Source organism: Arvicanthis niloticus, chromosome 1 (assembly GCF_011762505.2).
Source record: "Arvicanthis niloticus isolate mArvNil1 chromosome 1, mArvNil1.pat.X, whole genome shotgun sequence".
Taxonomy (NCBI): Eukaryota; Metazoa; Chordata; class Mammalia; order Rodentia; family Muridae; genus Arvicanthis; species Arvicanthis niloticus.
The window spans coordinates 107180143-107195403 of record NC_047658.1 but is presented as its reverse complement, the minus strand read 5'-3'; the positions used below and the strand labels follow the sequence as shown (position 1 = coordinate 107195403).

General features: G+C 39.5%; 1 protein-coding gene across 2 annotated transcripts; it reads right to left on the bottom strand.

The window, feature by feature from the left end:
• Positions 1-3423: 3423 nt before the first annotated feature.
• LOC117717500 (olfactory receptor 13A1-like) lies at positions 3424-15203 on the bottom strand. 2 transcript variants are annotated; one of them, XM_076913054.1, is made up of 2 exons: positions 15042-15203; positions 3424-5260 (listed from the first exon to the last, which is right to left on the bottom strand). In XM_076913054.1, the coding sequence occupies exon 2, from the start codon at positions 5154-5156 to the stop codon at positions 4218-4220; it is 939 nt and encodes a 312-aa protein (XP_076769169.1). In that variant the 5' UTR covers positions 5157-5260; positions 15042-15203; the 3' UTR covers positions 3424-4217. The 2 variants fall into 2 exon arrangements, with proteins under 2 accessions (XP_076769169.1, XP_034370606.1); XM_034514715.2 differs by having other exon boundaries at positions 3424-5257.
• Between the last annotated feature and the right edge of the window lie 58 nt (positions 15204-15261).

Here is a 15261-nt window from a genome sequence, read left to right as displayed (position 1 = left end):
TTATTTTGTACTGTCTACCTTTTCCTCCCTCTCCTACACTCAAGCCTTTCCAAATATTGTTATGAATTAATGTTCCCTCATCACTTCCATTCTGCTGGCTACATTTTTAACCATTTAAAAATATTTTTTCTGCCCTGAGACTCTCTATATAGCTAGTATTATACAGATAGAAGAGTTCATATTTAGGAATGGATATCTATCTGCCTGCCTATCTATCTATCTATCTATCTATCTATCTATCTATCTATCATCTATCTATCTATCTATCTATCTATCTATCTATCTATCTATCTATCTATCTCCAAGCAATAACAATTAGTAATTTAAAAAGAACCATGACTACTGTGGATTTTATTGTCTCCCTAACTTTCTCAGCCCATTTATAATTTGTATAAAGAGGACTTGAGTTGATTTTGTATCCAGTCACTTTGGTGAAGGTGTTTATCAGCTTTATGTATTCTCTTATAGAGTTTTTGGGGTTGCTTATATATACTAACATATCATTTGTGAATAGCAATACTTTGATTTCTTCCTTTCCAATCTGTATCCCCTTAATCTTCTTTAGTTGTCTTATTGGTATAGCTAGAACTTCAATTACCATCTTCAAGAGATATGGGGAGAGCCTTGTGTCTCTGATTTTAGTAGATTTGCTTTAAGTTTTTCTCCATTTAAGTTGGTGTTGGCTATTGGCTTGCTGTGTACTGCTTTTATTATGTTTAGCTATGTTCCTTGTATCCCTGATCTCTCCATTTCTTTTAATATAAAGGGGTGTTGAATTATGTCAAAGGGTTTTTCAGCATGTAATGAGATGATCATGTGTTCTTATTTCTTTCAGTTTGTTTATATGGTAGATTATGTTGATGGATTTTCCCATATTGAACCACCACTCCTGCACCCACCAGATGAGATCTATTTGATCATGGTAGATGATGTGTTCTTAGACTCTTTATGCAAGTATTTTAGCATCAGTATTCACAAGGAAAAATGGTCTGAAATTCTTTTTTGTTGAGTTTTTGTGTGGGTTAGGTATCAGGGTGACTGTGCCATTATAGAATGAAGTAGTATGCCTTCTGTTTTTATTTTTGGGATAATTTGAGGAGTATTGGCATTAGCTCTTCTTTGAAACCATCTAAACCACCTGGCTGCGAACTTTTCTTTCAGCTGGGAGACTGTTAATGACTGCTTCTATTTCCTTAGGAGTTATAGGACTATTTAGATACTTTACATGATCTTGATTTAACTCTGGTAAGTAGTATCTTTATAGAAATCATCAATTTTATTTGGATTTTTCAATTTTGTGAAGTACAGGCTTTTGAAGTAAGAGATAATAGTTCTTTTTAAATTCCTCAATGTCTGTTGTTATGTCTCCTTTTTATTTCTGATTTTATTCATGTGACTTCTTTGGGTCTCTTGATTATAGTGTGGTTATTCTAAACTTTATGGCCAATATCCACTTATAAGTCAGTATATATCATGCATGTCAGAAAGTTGGGAATAGTTCTATGTCAAGACCCTGCTGTACCACTCCTGGGCATATACCCAAAAGATGCTCTACCATCCAACAAAGACACTTGTTCAACTATGTTCATAGCAGCTTTATTAGTAATAGCCAGAAACTGGAAATAACCTAAATGTTCTTCCACTGAAGAATGGATAAAACAAACAAACAAACAAAAACGATGTGGTTCATTTTCATAATGGAATTCTACCTAGTGATTAAAAACAAGGACATCATGAATTTTGCAGGCAAATAGATGGAATGAAAAATATTATCCTGAATGAGATAACCCAAGCCAAAAAAGACATGCATGATATGTACTTACTTATAAGTGGATTTTAGCCACAAAATGCAGGATAACCACATTACAATCCACAGATTCAAAGAAGCCAACTAACAAGGAGGGCCCAAGAGAAGATGGTTAAATTTTTGTCAGAAGGGGAAATAACATAGATATCAGAGGTGGATTGAGAAAGGGCACTGAGTGGGAGAGGGGTCAGGGAGGGAAGCTGGGGGGAAGAGGTATAAGGAGAACATGGGAGAAAGAATAGCAATTGGAAGTGGGCTGGGGGATTTCTAGGATGTGCTAGAGACCAGGGACTGGGGGAGGGTGGCGGCAAGTTGTCTATGGTGGCAACTCTAGGTGACACTTCTAGCAGTGGGGGATTTCAATCCTGAAGTGGCCACTTCCTGTAGCCAGGCAGGACTTTAGTGGAGGGATAAGGACACTAACTCACCCACAAAAACTTTGACCCAAAATGTGCCTTACCTACAGGATGTGCAGGGACAAAGATAGGACAGAGATGGAGGAAATGTACAACCAATGACTGGCTCAACTTGAGAGCCATCCCATGGGCAAGAACCAATCCCTGATACTACGAATACTCTGTTTTAGTCATAAACAGGAGCCTAGCATAACTGTCATCAGAGAGGCTCCACCTAGCAGCCAATGGAAACAAATGTAGTGACCCACAGCTAAACACCAGATAGAGCTCAGGGAGTCTAGACACAATGACACATCAGGCATTGGCTTAGTCACATTTCTGACTTAGACACCCAGTGTCTGGTGTGTTTTTGTGAACTGTTTATCCTGGCAGGTCACTTCTATATTGTGTTACACATTATAGGTAATGTTAACATGACATAAGGCATGTCTCATGATGAGGAGACATATATGAGATGTATGCATGTATATGTATTTGTAGCCATTTGCTATTCCTGTGTTTGGATGACTATCAGTTGCTCTGTAGCTTAAATTATAGTAATAAGACTAATACCAGATGAAATGGCACACACATGACACAGAGGTGAGGTAATGTACACAGCCATAATAGGCCAAGGCCAATATTTCATAAGTACTATTCTTCATTATCACCATAATATATGTGTGTGTGTGTGTGTGTGTGTGTGTGTGTGCTTTTGTTGTTTTGGTATTGTTTCTTCTTATTGGTTTGGAGTTTGTGCATTTTGTTTGCTAGAGAGAAGGAGAGGTGCAAGTATTCAGTGGGTAGGTAAGTAGGTAGGTAGGATCCGAGAAGAGTTGCATGAGAAAACAAGATGATTAGATGATGTTGTATGTATAAAGTTTTAACCTAGCATTGCTGTCCATGATCTATTTTTGGTCGATTTTTATTTATAGCATGAGTAAGACTTCTACTTTAGCTCTTGCATTCATCTAGTTCCCCAAATCTCTTTGTTGGAAATAATTAATCTTTCCTATGAGTTTGATTGTTTTCATTGTCATAAGTATGCTGTGTGACATATGTGACTTCACTTTGAAACTTAAACTTTACCTCAGTTCCATAGATTACCTCTTTCTCCATACCATCTGACTCCCAGGAAACTATAGGGAGCTATACAATGGAGAATCCAAGACATGCAACTTTGGTTTCCCCAAGACATTGTGGCCATGCTAGCCTCTCAAGTTTCCTTATGAAGTTTAGATTTATTAGCAATAATTCTGAAACAAGTGACTGTTATATTTACAGAGAGTCCCTGCATAAAATGCTTTTGTTTTGTGACAATCATCATTGACACTCACTGAAAATCTTCCCATTCAGGAACAGGGCACCTCCATTTAGATGAACTTTAGTTACTTTTGAAATGGTTTATACTTATCAGGAAATGATGCTTGACTGTTTTCTTTACATTGCCTTTAAGAATTTTGTTAGAGAAAAGGCTGAAGGAGCTGAAGGGGTTTGCAACCCCATAGGAAAAACAACAATATCAACCAACCAGGCTCCCCCCTCCCACCCAGAGCTCCCAGGGACTAAACTACCAACAAAAGAGTACACATGAGTACAAAGAGAACCATGGCTCCAACTGCAAATGTAGCATAAGATGGCCTTGTCGGGCTTTAATGGGAGGAGAGGCCCTTGGTCATGTGAAGGCTTGATGCCCCAGTGTAGGAGAATGCTAGGGTGAAGAGGCTGGAGTGGGTGCATGGGGAACACTCTTATAGAAGCAGGGGGAGGGGGATGGGATAAGAGGTTTCCAGGGGGGTGGGTGGGAAAGGGGATAACATTTGAAATGTAAATAAAGAAAATATCCAATAAAAATGTGTTGATTTTTGAGGTTACAGTGAGTAGAATTGTCCAGTGCTTGAATCAGACAAAGGTTTTCTAAAACAGCAATAGGGACATCCCATACCATGAGGCTACCCTCGGGGAAGCATGTTTAGGAATAGTCCAGTTCAGAAGAATATTCTGCATATCTCCACCTACTGGGAGAAAGAGGGCAAGAGTCTTCCCAGGGCGAACTTGACATCCTTGTTCCTCAGTGTATAGATGAGAGGGTTCAGGGTTGGGCTGAGGATCGAGTACAGCACCGAGGTAACTTTGCTTCTTTCTGGGCTGTAGCTGGAAGCAGGACTGACATAGGCACAGAACACAGATGAGTAGTACACAGAAACCACAATGAGGTGGGATGAGCAGGTAGAAAAGGCCTTCCTCTTGCCCTCAGCAGAACGCATGCGCAGAATGCTGGCAATGATGCAGCCATAGGATAACAGGGTAAGCACAAAATTGATGCATCCGTAAAAGGCATCTGCCACAAGAGTCATAATGCTATTTATATATGTGGGGCTACAGGAGAGCAGGAGGAGTGGGGGGATCTCACAGAAGAAGTGGGTGATGACCTTGGGTCCACAGAATGACAGCCGTGTCATCAGACCAGTGTGAACAGATGCATTCAGAGCACAGATGGACCACACACTCATGGCCAGGGCCCCACACAGCTGTGGACTCATCCTAGAGCTGTAGTGCAGAGGAAAGCAGATGGCAACATAACGGTCATAGGCCATGACTGTGAGCAGCAGCAGCTCTGAAGACAATGACCACAGAAGGAAGAAGAGCTGGGCCATGCACCCCTTGAAGGAGATGGTGTTTTCTTCAGAGATTAGGCCAACCAGGGCCTTGGGCAGCACAGAGGAGGTGCACACTATATCCATGGTGGCCAGGTTGCACAGGAAAAAGTACATGGGACTGTGGAGGCCAGTGCTGGAGGTGACCAGAGCAATGATCACAGTGTTGCCCATTAGAGCCATCGTGTAGAGGGACAGGAAGCAGCCTGTCAGGAGCAGTCTTAGACCAGGGTGCTCTGAGAACCCTTGCAGCACAAACTCTGTCACTCCCGTCTGGTTGAGATTCAACACCATCATGGAGACTATCTGTTTCACAACTGCGTCTGTTGGCTTCTGAGAAAGTATCACAGTTTATCACTGCAAAGTCTGGTTTTCGACCTTGAGCACCTCAAATTTTCCTGCTGTCAGGAAGGGAAAGAATTAATGTATTTCCTTTATGGAAGCCTCTTGTCTTTTGTTGTCTGTAGTACACCACTGGAAACCACATGTATTTTATTTACTTTTCTTTCCCACTTAGAAACCCTCATCCCAATGCTTTGAATAAAGAGTGACAACTGCTCCTCCCTCATCTTCTTGAGCATGTGGCAAGTATCCTCACTCAGCACCTGCCTGTGCTTTACTTGCCTGTCCCATGTGTTCTGGTGACAGTGCTTAGTGACACAGCTGTACCGTTTACCTCCATAGCAGGTGTTCTCCACATGATGACAATTTTGGATGGACTCACTGAGATCACTTTTGTACATTCTTCCACACCCAGCCTCTTAGGTTCCCAGGCACTTGGTCTTTTATGATATTTTGAGTGGTTGCTCTATGACACATCTCAATGTGATGTCATTTCCCATGGCCACATAGTGATGTATATTCTGAATTTTCTCACTGTGATATGTGGCTTTTACTGTGATGGAAACTGTCCTGACTCTATCATACTTCAAATCTATCACCCTGGAAAACATTTCTCAAATCCTTTTTTGTCTCAATGAATCACAGTAACTTCAAAGTCAACATACCCACAGCTGAAGTCATTGCCACTGTTTGCAGATGTACTGTGTACTCTCAATGTCCTTATACAGAAGTTCACCCTCAGCTACCTAGTGCTTCATGAAGGCTTTTCTATGGAGCACAGATCCATCTCTCTGACTCATTGTCTTACCTGTAGTCTATGCACTTGGTAGATCCTGAGTAGAGTCCTGGTCTGTGAGCCAAGAATCATGTTCTACATCTTCTTACCTCTCTCATCCAAATGATCCTCTAAGTCTATAACTATAGTTTCCCCAACATTGTAACTCATGTTCCCAATGTTTTCAGCTGGTTCATATTTTCTCGGTTCTTGTCATTTTTAACGTTTCCAGTTTTCTCCTCTATCACTCAAGGAGTACAGTGTGTATACCTTAAAACAATTCATCCTTGGCTTCTAGGCAAATTCACTATATTTTCTCCTAATTCTTAGCAAAATATACTCTATAGCTTGACACGGAAGGCTCACCTGACACCTCCATTAATCATTTCCATAGGTTCCCTCATAAGTTCATATCTGAGCACATTCTACCCCATTTACAAACCTATTTGTGGCAATTATTTTAGTGTTACTTCATTTTTGATCACATTTTATCTTATATATCTTTTCCATAATAATGTTCACAACCTATTTCTTACCAACTTAATAGTAAGGGTTGAATTTTAAACATTATGTGTGCCTCCATTTTAAACTAGAGATTCTCAAATATAGCGTTTCCCCTCTGCAACTATGTGGACATTTTTATGTCTGACCACTTCTCTTCCTTTCCCTCCTATCCTATTTTACTAGAAAACATTAATGAATAGACTGGTATTGCAAGTGGTTCTACAGAAACTGAATTACAAAAGTGTATTTTTCTAATATGTTTGGCACTTTCTTGATCTGGCTAGCTAATTAAACTAAACCTGAAATTGTGAAATTCTTTCATGATAGTATCTATAATATATGTGTGATATTAACTTCCATCCCCAGGGTGTACTTCACTCAGAGTACAGAAAGTGTTAATAAAGATGAACATTAGGCTGAGCTAGAAGGAAATATTTAATATTAATTGAAACCTGTGGAAAATGTGTTATCTGGTAGATATCTCTTAACACCAATAGCACATCTGTAAAAATCTAATTACATGAAAAATAACTATCTGATTTCTAAATGACACACTGAGGAAGTAATGACAGAGAACTGAACTGTAATATATAGGGTGATTTGACAATACAGACACACGTCCACATACCCATGGACACTCACTCATTACAAATAAGTAAAAACTACACCCTAGAGAAAATACAGGACGATTAAACATAGACTTTTCTTATCTCTCAAGCTGTACAAAACTCAACTCCAAATGAGTAAAGGACTAGTGTAAGACCTAACACCCTGAAAATCACAGAAATGGGGAACGTGCTTCAACTCATTGTCCCAGAAAGACCTTTCTGAACAGGACCATGGCAGCACAGGCATTGAGCTCAATAACTGAAAAATGGGCTCACATGCAACAATATATAAAGTTTCTGTACATGAAAGAACATCATCTGAGTGAAAAGGCAGCCTACAGAATGAATGGCAAAAAGTCTGTAACAACTATACAACTGAAAGCATTAATATCTATATATTAATGTACAAATAATTAAACAACAAGAAAAAAACAACTCAACTGAAAATGGGGAATGGAATTAAACAGAATTTTAAGAAGATGAAACAAAATAGCTAAGAACCCATTTTTTTTTTAAATGCTCAACTTTCTAAGACATCAGAGAAATGGAAGTTTAAAAATCTTTGGAGATTCCATCTTACCCCAGTCAGAATGGCCAAGATAAAAGTATGACGGTGGATCCTGACAAGTTGTGGGGAAAGGAATAATTCACGGCTTGTGCAGACTGGTATAATTACTATAGAAACCAGTATGAAGTTTCCTCAAAAAGCTGGAAATAAGTACACTACATGCTTCAAGTATACCATTCTTAGGCATATACCCAAAGGACTAAATGTCTTAATTAACTGAAACCTGCTTGTCCATGTGCACTGCTATAGTCACAATAACCAGTAAATGGAAACAACATAAATGTCCATCATATGGATAATGGATAGTGAACGTGTGGTAATTAAATAATAGAACATTACTCAGCTGTTAAGGACAATGAAATTAATAGGAGAATAGGTGGAGTTGGAAGCAATCATCCCAAGTGAAGTAACCAAGACCCAGGAAGACAAACATCACATGCTTTCTCTCATGGGCATATATTACCTTTTAAAATATATATATATATATATATATATATATATATATATATGTTTTAGGATTACTATTGCTGTAATGAAACACCATGACCAAAACAACTTGAGGAGGTAAGAGTTTATTTGAATTCCAATTCCACATCCCTCTTCAACATTGAAGGAAGTTAAGACAGGAACTCAAACAGGGCAGGTACCTGGAGGTAGAAGCTGATGCAGAGGCTGTGGAGGGGTGTTGCCTATTGGACTTCTCAGCTTGCTTTCTTATAAAACTCTGGACTAACGGTCCAGGGATGATCCCACCCACAATGGGCGGGGCTCTCTCACATCAATCATTAATTTAAAGAAATGCTCTACAGTCTCATGTAATGCGAGTATTATGGAGGCATTTCTTCAGTTGGTGCTGCCTCCTCTCAGGTGACTTTAGCTCAGATCAAGTTGACATAAAACTGGCCAGCACAATTGACTCCTTGTCAACTTGACACAGTACTTTTTAAAGACATAATCTTTCCTTTGTTGGTCCATCCCCCAAATCTCAGATTAATTAATACCACAAATGTAAAATATGTTACAAATGTAAAATCCTACAGTCTTTATCAACTTAAAATGTCAAAAGGTAGGATGAGGATAATAGTGGATTGAACCTCAGAACCTGGAACCTCAATTAAGTGTTGTCCATTATAAGAAAAAAAAAAAAAACCCAACAAAACAGAACAAAACCAAAAATGTCAAAAGTTTAGTCTCTGTAAAAATCTAAAATCACTTACTATTCAAAATGCCTTTAAAAAATTCAGTCTCAACAAGGCCCCTGGAATCAACTAAGCAAAGCACATAGAGCTCAGAGAGGACTGAAGCAGGAAGCACAGGGCCTGTTTGGGTCTATACCAGGTCTTCTAGGGGTATCATGGCCCTCTACACTCCACGATTGGCAGCCACTGTTTCCCAGCCCAAGCTGCTGCTCCAGTCTGCGGGTCAGGATTCAGCAAGAGAAAAAGTGAGGACAGACTTGGAGAATGGAGACCAGACAGAGTGTGATTCAATCCCATTTATTCTTCAGTCTCTCTTCCTAGTCTAAGTCCCAAGTCTTGAGTTCCTAGTTCCTAGTTCCTAGTTGTACTCCTGTTGTTCTCTTCCGAGTGTCTAATGTCTACTCCTACTCCTAGTGTCTGAATCTCTGTTACTCCAAATTGTTCTCTAAGTTGTTCTCTCTAGAGCCAAGTGTCTTCTACCTAATGTCAAGTAGTCTGTTGCTTTCTCTGTCTGCCTCTAGCCTTTTATATGTCTCACTTTTAAGCCATGCCTTTTGGTCACACCTTTAATCATGCCCTTAGGTCTTGTCTCTAAATCTGATCTCTACACTTCTAAGTCACACTCTTAAGTTACACACCTTTAATCTCACACACCTTTAATCTCACACACCCAAGGTATCTAAACCAAGATTATCAGAGTGTGTTCAGCTGTTGTAGGCTACTGTAATCCAAGTCTCATGTCAGGGTATATGGCTCAAGATGGCTGCAAAGCTGATAGCCGCTTTCTGCTAAAAGTCGGCCCCCAACATATCATAGCTATTAATTTAGGATTTTTGTGAGATTCATGACGAGGAGAATGAGTGGGTCTCTGACTCCTCTGCCTGCCTAGGACTCCTGTTGGGCTGCCATGTCTGACTTTGATATGGAATGTTTTTGTTTCATCTTATATTTTTTCATGTTTGATTGTTATCTCCTAGAAGCCTGTTATGTTCTAATGAGAGAAGAAATAGAGTGAATCCAGAGTAGAGGGGGGATGGGAGGGGTAGAGGGAGGGAACTATAATCAGGATGTATTGTGAGAGAAAAGAATCTATTTTCAATAAAAGAAAAAATCCATTCTACACACACACACACACACACACACACACACACACACACACACACACACACACACACACACACACACACACACAGACACACACACCCCAAAACCCAACCCAACCAAAACAAAACAAAAACAAAAAGAAAAAATTAAAGCCTACCACATGTGGGCTCCTATAAAATAAATAAAGTAAGCCAAATACATTTTTACCTCAATAGGGAAGAACTAGGGCACAGTCACAATCCAAGCAGAGCAAAGCAACACCCAAACAGTTTAAATAACTCAATGCTAAATATCTGGCATTTATTCATGATCTCTTAATGGTGCCAAGCCTCAACTTCTCTCCATGGCCCCCTCAATCCTGGGGATTCAACAGCTACTGAAGCTGAATTTTTTTTCAATGGCCTCTCCCAGCCTTTCATAAAGCCAAACTCCACATGCTATCAGTGACTTCTTCATGCCTTCAAAACCAATACTGCCTACATGACTTTTACACCACTATGTTTGGCTGCCAAAATGAGGCAATCTTCTGTGTGCTGACCCTAACAAGAATGCTTCATCTACTGCTGGTCTTCTCTTAATCACAGCTGATTCTTTAGGTGATTAGTCTCCATTGTCTCAGAAAAGTAAAGGTTTTATTTCAGTGGTTTTGGTCTCTTGCTAATCAGCACTGACTGTTCAGCTTTGGCTGATCAGACGCTATAGATTCATCACACAAAAGACCTGGTAGAGTCTGCTTCCCTCTGAAACTTTACATTGTACATTGTCTGTATAACTCCAAGCTCCTACAGTACAGCTCACTGAGCCCTCAACAGTCAATGGCTTTTCTAGCCCAAAGTTTCAATGTTCTTCCACAATCCTTCCACAAACAAAATGGTAAGGTCTGCCACAGCAATACCCAACTCTTGGTACCAACTTGTTTACATTAGAGTTACTATTGCTATGATGAAACACCCTGACCAAAGCAATGTGAGAGAGAAGGGTTTGTCTTACATTTTCACATCACTGTTGATACCACTGAAGTAAGTCATGACAGGAACTTAAACAGGGCAGGAACTTGGAGGCAGAAGGTGATGCAGAGACTGTGGAGGGGTGTGCTTACTGGTTACCTCATCATGGCTTGCTCAGCCTGCTTTCTTATAGAACTTATAAGACTAGCCAGCATAATAAGTAACACTAAAAGTCTTTTGAGAAATCCATATGGAAACTTAGTATAGTACGTCATTCTTAAAATATATTCATATACAGATATAAAAAGAATTTATATGGAGTTACCTTATAGTGAGGGGTGGGCAAAACCTCAATTAGATACCACATGCTATCAAATAAAACTCTTGTACCAGAACTGGCTTACCTCTTTTAGAAATGTTAGTCACTGGGTGGCATTGACACTCAGACCTTATAGGCTATTGTTATTGCTCTTGGTTGTCTTCCAGAATGTGATGTTAAAATCTTATTGCTGGAGATACCACTTAACTTGAACCATAAATATGGAGAAATCAAGTGGTTACAGACCTGAAAGCTTTACTGCTACTTGCTAGCTTTCACAGTTCTGGAAGATGCTATGCACATTACTTGTGGGAAAAAATGTGATCGGTTTCACCCAACTCTGAACCCTACAAGCTATTAACAACCTGCTTGGCAAGGTATGGCCATGGATGCAATAGTGACACAAATGTAATAAGGTAACCAACTACCTCCTGACTGAATTTAAACCCCACTTTACTAGATGGAACCCATACCTGATACTGGTAACAAGGTCAAGAACTTGTGCCTAGAAAGATCCTAGGTTTAAGAAAAACCTATTACTGGTTTCCTACTAAATGGACATAGTGTTCAAAAGTCTTCTACTGCTTTACTGCTATTTGCATAGATAAGTCCATCACACAACCCTCAGCAGAGAGGTTTCTTCTTGCAGTAGATAAGAATTAGCAGAAAGGCTTAATACTGGTCAATGAGAACAGAATACAAACTTTGGGGTGCTCAGACCTAAACGGGAGGTTTAGATCACACCTCTTTCCTCAAGACTTAAAAATATTCATGGATGAGGGGAGTAAAGAATATTTTAAGATCTAGAGGCGGTAGATGACTTCATTTAGACAGAAAAAATAAGTTCTAGGGCTCTGTATAGTGGAGTGACAAACTCTACAATCATCTCTCTCTCTCTCTCTCTCTCTCTCTCTCTCTCTCTCTCTTACAATCATCTCTTATGTATTTAAAATGAGAAGAGATGAGCTCAAAGCTTGACAAGACAGAGACGACAAAGTCACAGAAACAAACTTACTTAGAACAAACTTTACTTAGAATATGTATAAACCATGCTGAAATATCTATGAACCATCAACATATACAGTGACTTGTATTACAAATACCAGTATTGATCAACATCATTCATGACAGCTATTGTTACTCATGATACCAATTCAGAAAAACATATCACAAAAAGCCAGATATAATCAGACAATGATATAGATGGAGTTCATAGTTTAAGATGTGCACAATAGCTGTTAAGAATAAAGTTATATATGACCATGTAGAAGGAAATGCACTTAAAAGCTGATCTGTAGAAGATGTATATCTGTGTTACTTCCTAATTTTTGTGCCCTGACAAGGTGTATGGGACTTCTAGGATTATGAAGATGCCCTGTATCTTCATGGAACTTGGCTACATGAAAGAAAGCATTTCATAAAACACAAAATGGGTTTAAAATGCAAGCATATGAAAAGATTGCTTTCATTGTTAAGTGCCCTTTAACCAAAGCCTTGATATCTATATTAAAAATATTTTAAATGCATTAGGGCAAATGGAATGTATATTTAGAGTAATGGGAACACATACTTTTAGGTGGAGAAAGGAGACACCAATGAGAAAGGGGAGAGTGTGTGACCTCTGGAGTAGGATTACTACTGGAGAGGTTACATGGGGATGTGTCTTATGAACAGTGGAACACAATGTCTTTGACACATGAGTAATACAATGGCAACATGTACACTTGTTCATTCACTTTACAATAGTGAGAGATGAAATATGAATGTGTGCACAGCAGGAGACAGGTCTGAATTGAACACAAGAAAACATCAATGATTTTATAGTACATTTATAAAATAATTTGATCAAATCTATATAAACTACATTAAAAATTACAATATTCCATTTGAGCCCACTTAGAGGTAAGAACAAAGAAATAACTACAAATGTCTGAATCCTGGTAAACATGGTCAGTGAAGGGACCAAGAGCTTGTTTCAGTGCCTTGGCATTAACAGTGAGGTGACAACCTGTAAGAGCCTGTGGTGCCATGATGAACAAATAGCCCCTGTCCTAGCAGACAGAGACACCATCAGGGCTTTTGTCTGTGATCCCTGAACTGCCCAGAACTGGAACAAATAGTGAAATCAGACAGGTGCTCAGTTCTGAGATTTCTAAGTCCAAATTGAGACTGGCTAACGAACTAGAGGGAGCTTTGTTCTTGAAAAAACAACAGAGAGATTGAAAGATCATGACCATAAATCTGTGATGGGCAGAGGCTGGATTAGACACAGGACTTTCCAATAGTTTCAGTGCCCTACATATTATCTGTTGGCTTCACAGAAACAGTACTAACTTCACCCTGTGCACCTCATCAAGTGGTATTATTTGCTGCTTCTCATCAGGAGCAAACTGGACATTCCCTACACAATATAATGGAGGAGCCTCAGTATTTGTATTGAGTCCTACTCAACATTTGTAGTTTATCATAGAACATAAACCACAGAGAGAAGTGTGGGAGATCCCTTTGGTAGATCATGACTCCATTTTACTTGGACTGTACAACTGGGGGCTTGCCATGTACTGGTACATCCAGTAGACAAATACACAAATTTGATTTGGGAATATTTCATGCAAATGAAATGAGAGGTAAATGGCACTTCTGGAAAATGGTAGATCAATACTCTCTTCACACACATTGTATTTGGCAAGCAATGTTTTGATGCCTGTCATTCCTATTGGCCTAGAAGACAATATTATCATATTTAGATATGGTACTGTCATACAGAAGCAAAAACTAATTAAAACATTTCCCAACTGTTCACCAATGCACACTGTGAATAGAGAAGTAGCTGCCTCTCCTTGAGCTTCTTTCCTGTAATGTGCTCTTTGGAATTTAACTTTGATTGCTTATATGCAATCATTTGTGCCTAAGAGGACACCAGAGAATCTAGTATCCAGGTGGGGAGTTTGTGGGAGCAAATTCACAACAGCCTCTCATGATATTATGTAAGCCAGATTTCAGCAAGGTTGACTTGAAAACCTCCAGGAGCTGAGCCTCAACCAGGAGCAAAGCTGCTGAGGAGCCTCACCAGGGTTGTGAAACAGAGTGTCTGCAGGCACCATGCATGGTCAAGACAGCAAAAGTAGCACAGGAAGCGTCTACACCTCCAGTTCTGTTACCACAGCCTCCCATTATTTGACCATTTTTCTCAATACTTAATTTTAGACAGCTGTAATTATTTCTTTACATGACTTCTAGTCATTCCAGCCCTGATTTTGAAGCAGACAGGGCAAGACTAATTCCAGGAGGCTGGACTGATGTTTTCAACTCAAGGTGAAGAACATTTTCTGACCCCAGAATAGTAGACTTGGACAAGAGGTAAGAAAATCTTTTGTGGCTTTTTTCCACCATTCTCTATGGATACCACAGACCAAAAGGGGGAACATTAAAAGTCCTATCTAGTCATCAATATAGATTTTTGATTCATTTAAATTTGTTAGTTTCATTTCATAATTAGTGGGAATACTGTGGGTGAATGAATTAGTGCAGTTTTGACTATATCAGACATGAGTAAATCTATGATCCTGATTAGAAGCTAGACATTCTGCTGTTTGTACAATGGAGCTGGAACCCAAATCTTTCTATTATATTCTATTTTCTGATCTCCGACCCATCACTCTTCCTCAAACCCAGGATCTGTTGAGAACCTGATCCCTCTGTGTTTCTTTCCCTTGGTACTGATTTCCAAAAACTGGGACAAATGTCATTTTTTAGAGAGACATCTTTTGCTTGGGAGTGCCATTGCTAGCCTGTGGAAGATACATCTTCACTCACCTGTCTCTGTCCCAGTGATTTGAAGTGACAGATGGCTCCCACACAGTGGCCACTGTGCTGAGCACAGACTTTCCTTTCCTGCAAGCACCAAGTCTTTTGTCCTTCTGAAGCTCTGTCTTCCTTTGTGTTGAGTGTCAACTGACCGTCACAAATTCCAGTGATTTTCTGAGACCAGGGGCAGGTGTTTGTCCTGGTGCCTCTTGGGATAGAAACCCAAGGA

Excerpts from the sequence above, each read along its gene's own strand:
- LOC117717500 (XM_076913054.1), bottom strand. The coding sequence starts at position 5,156 with ATGATGGTGTTGAATCTCAACCAGACGGGAGTGACAGAGTTTGTGCTG.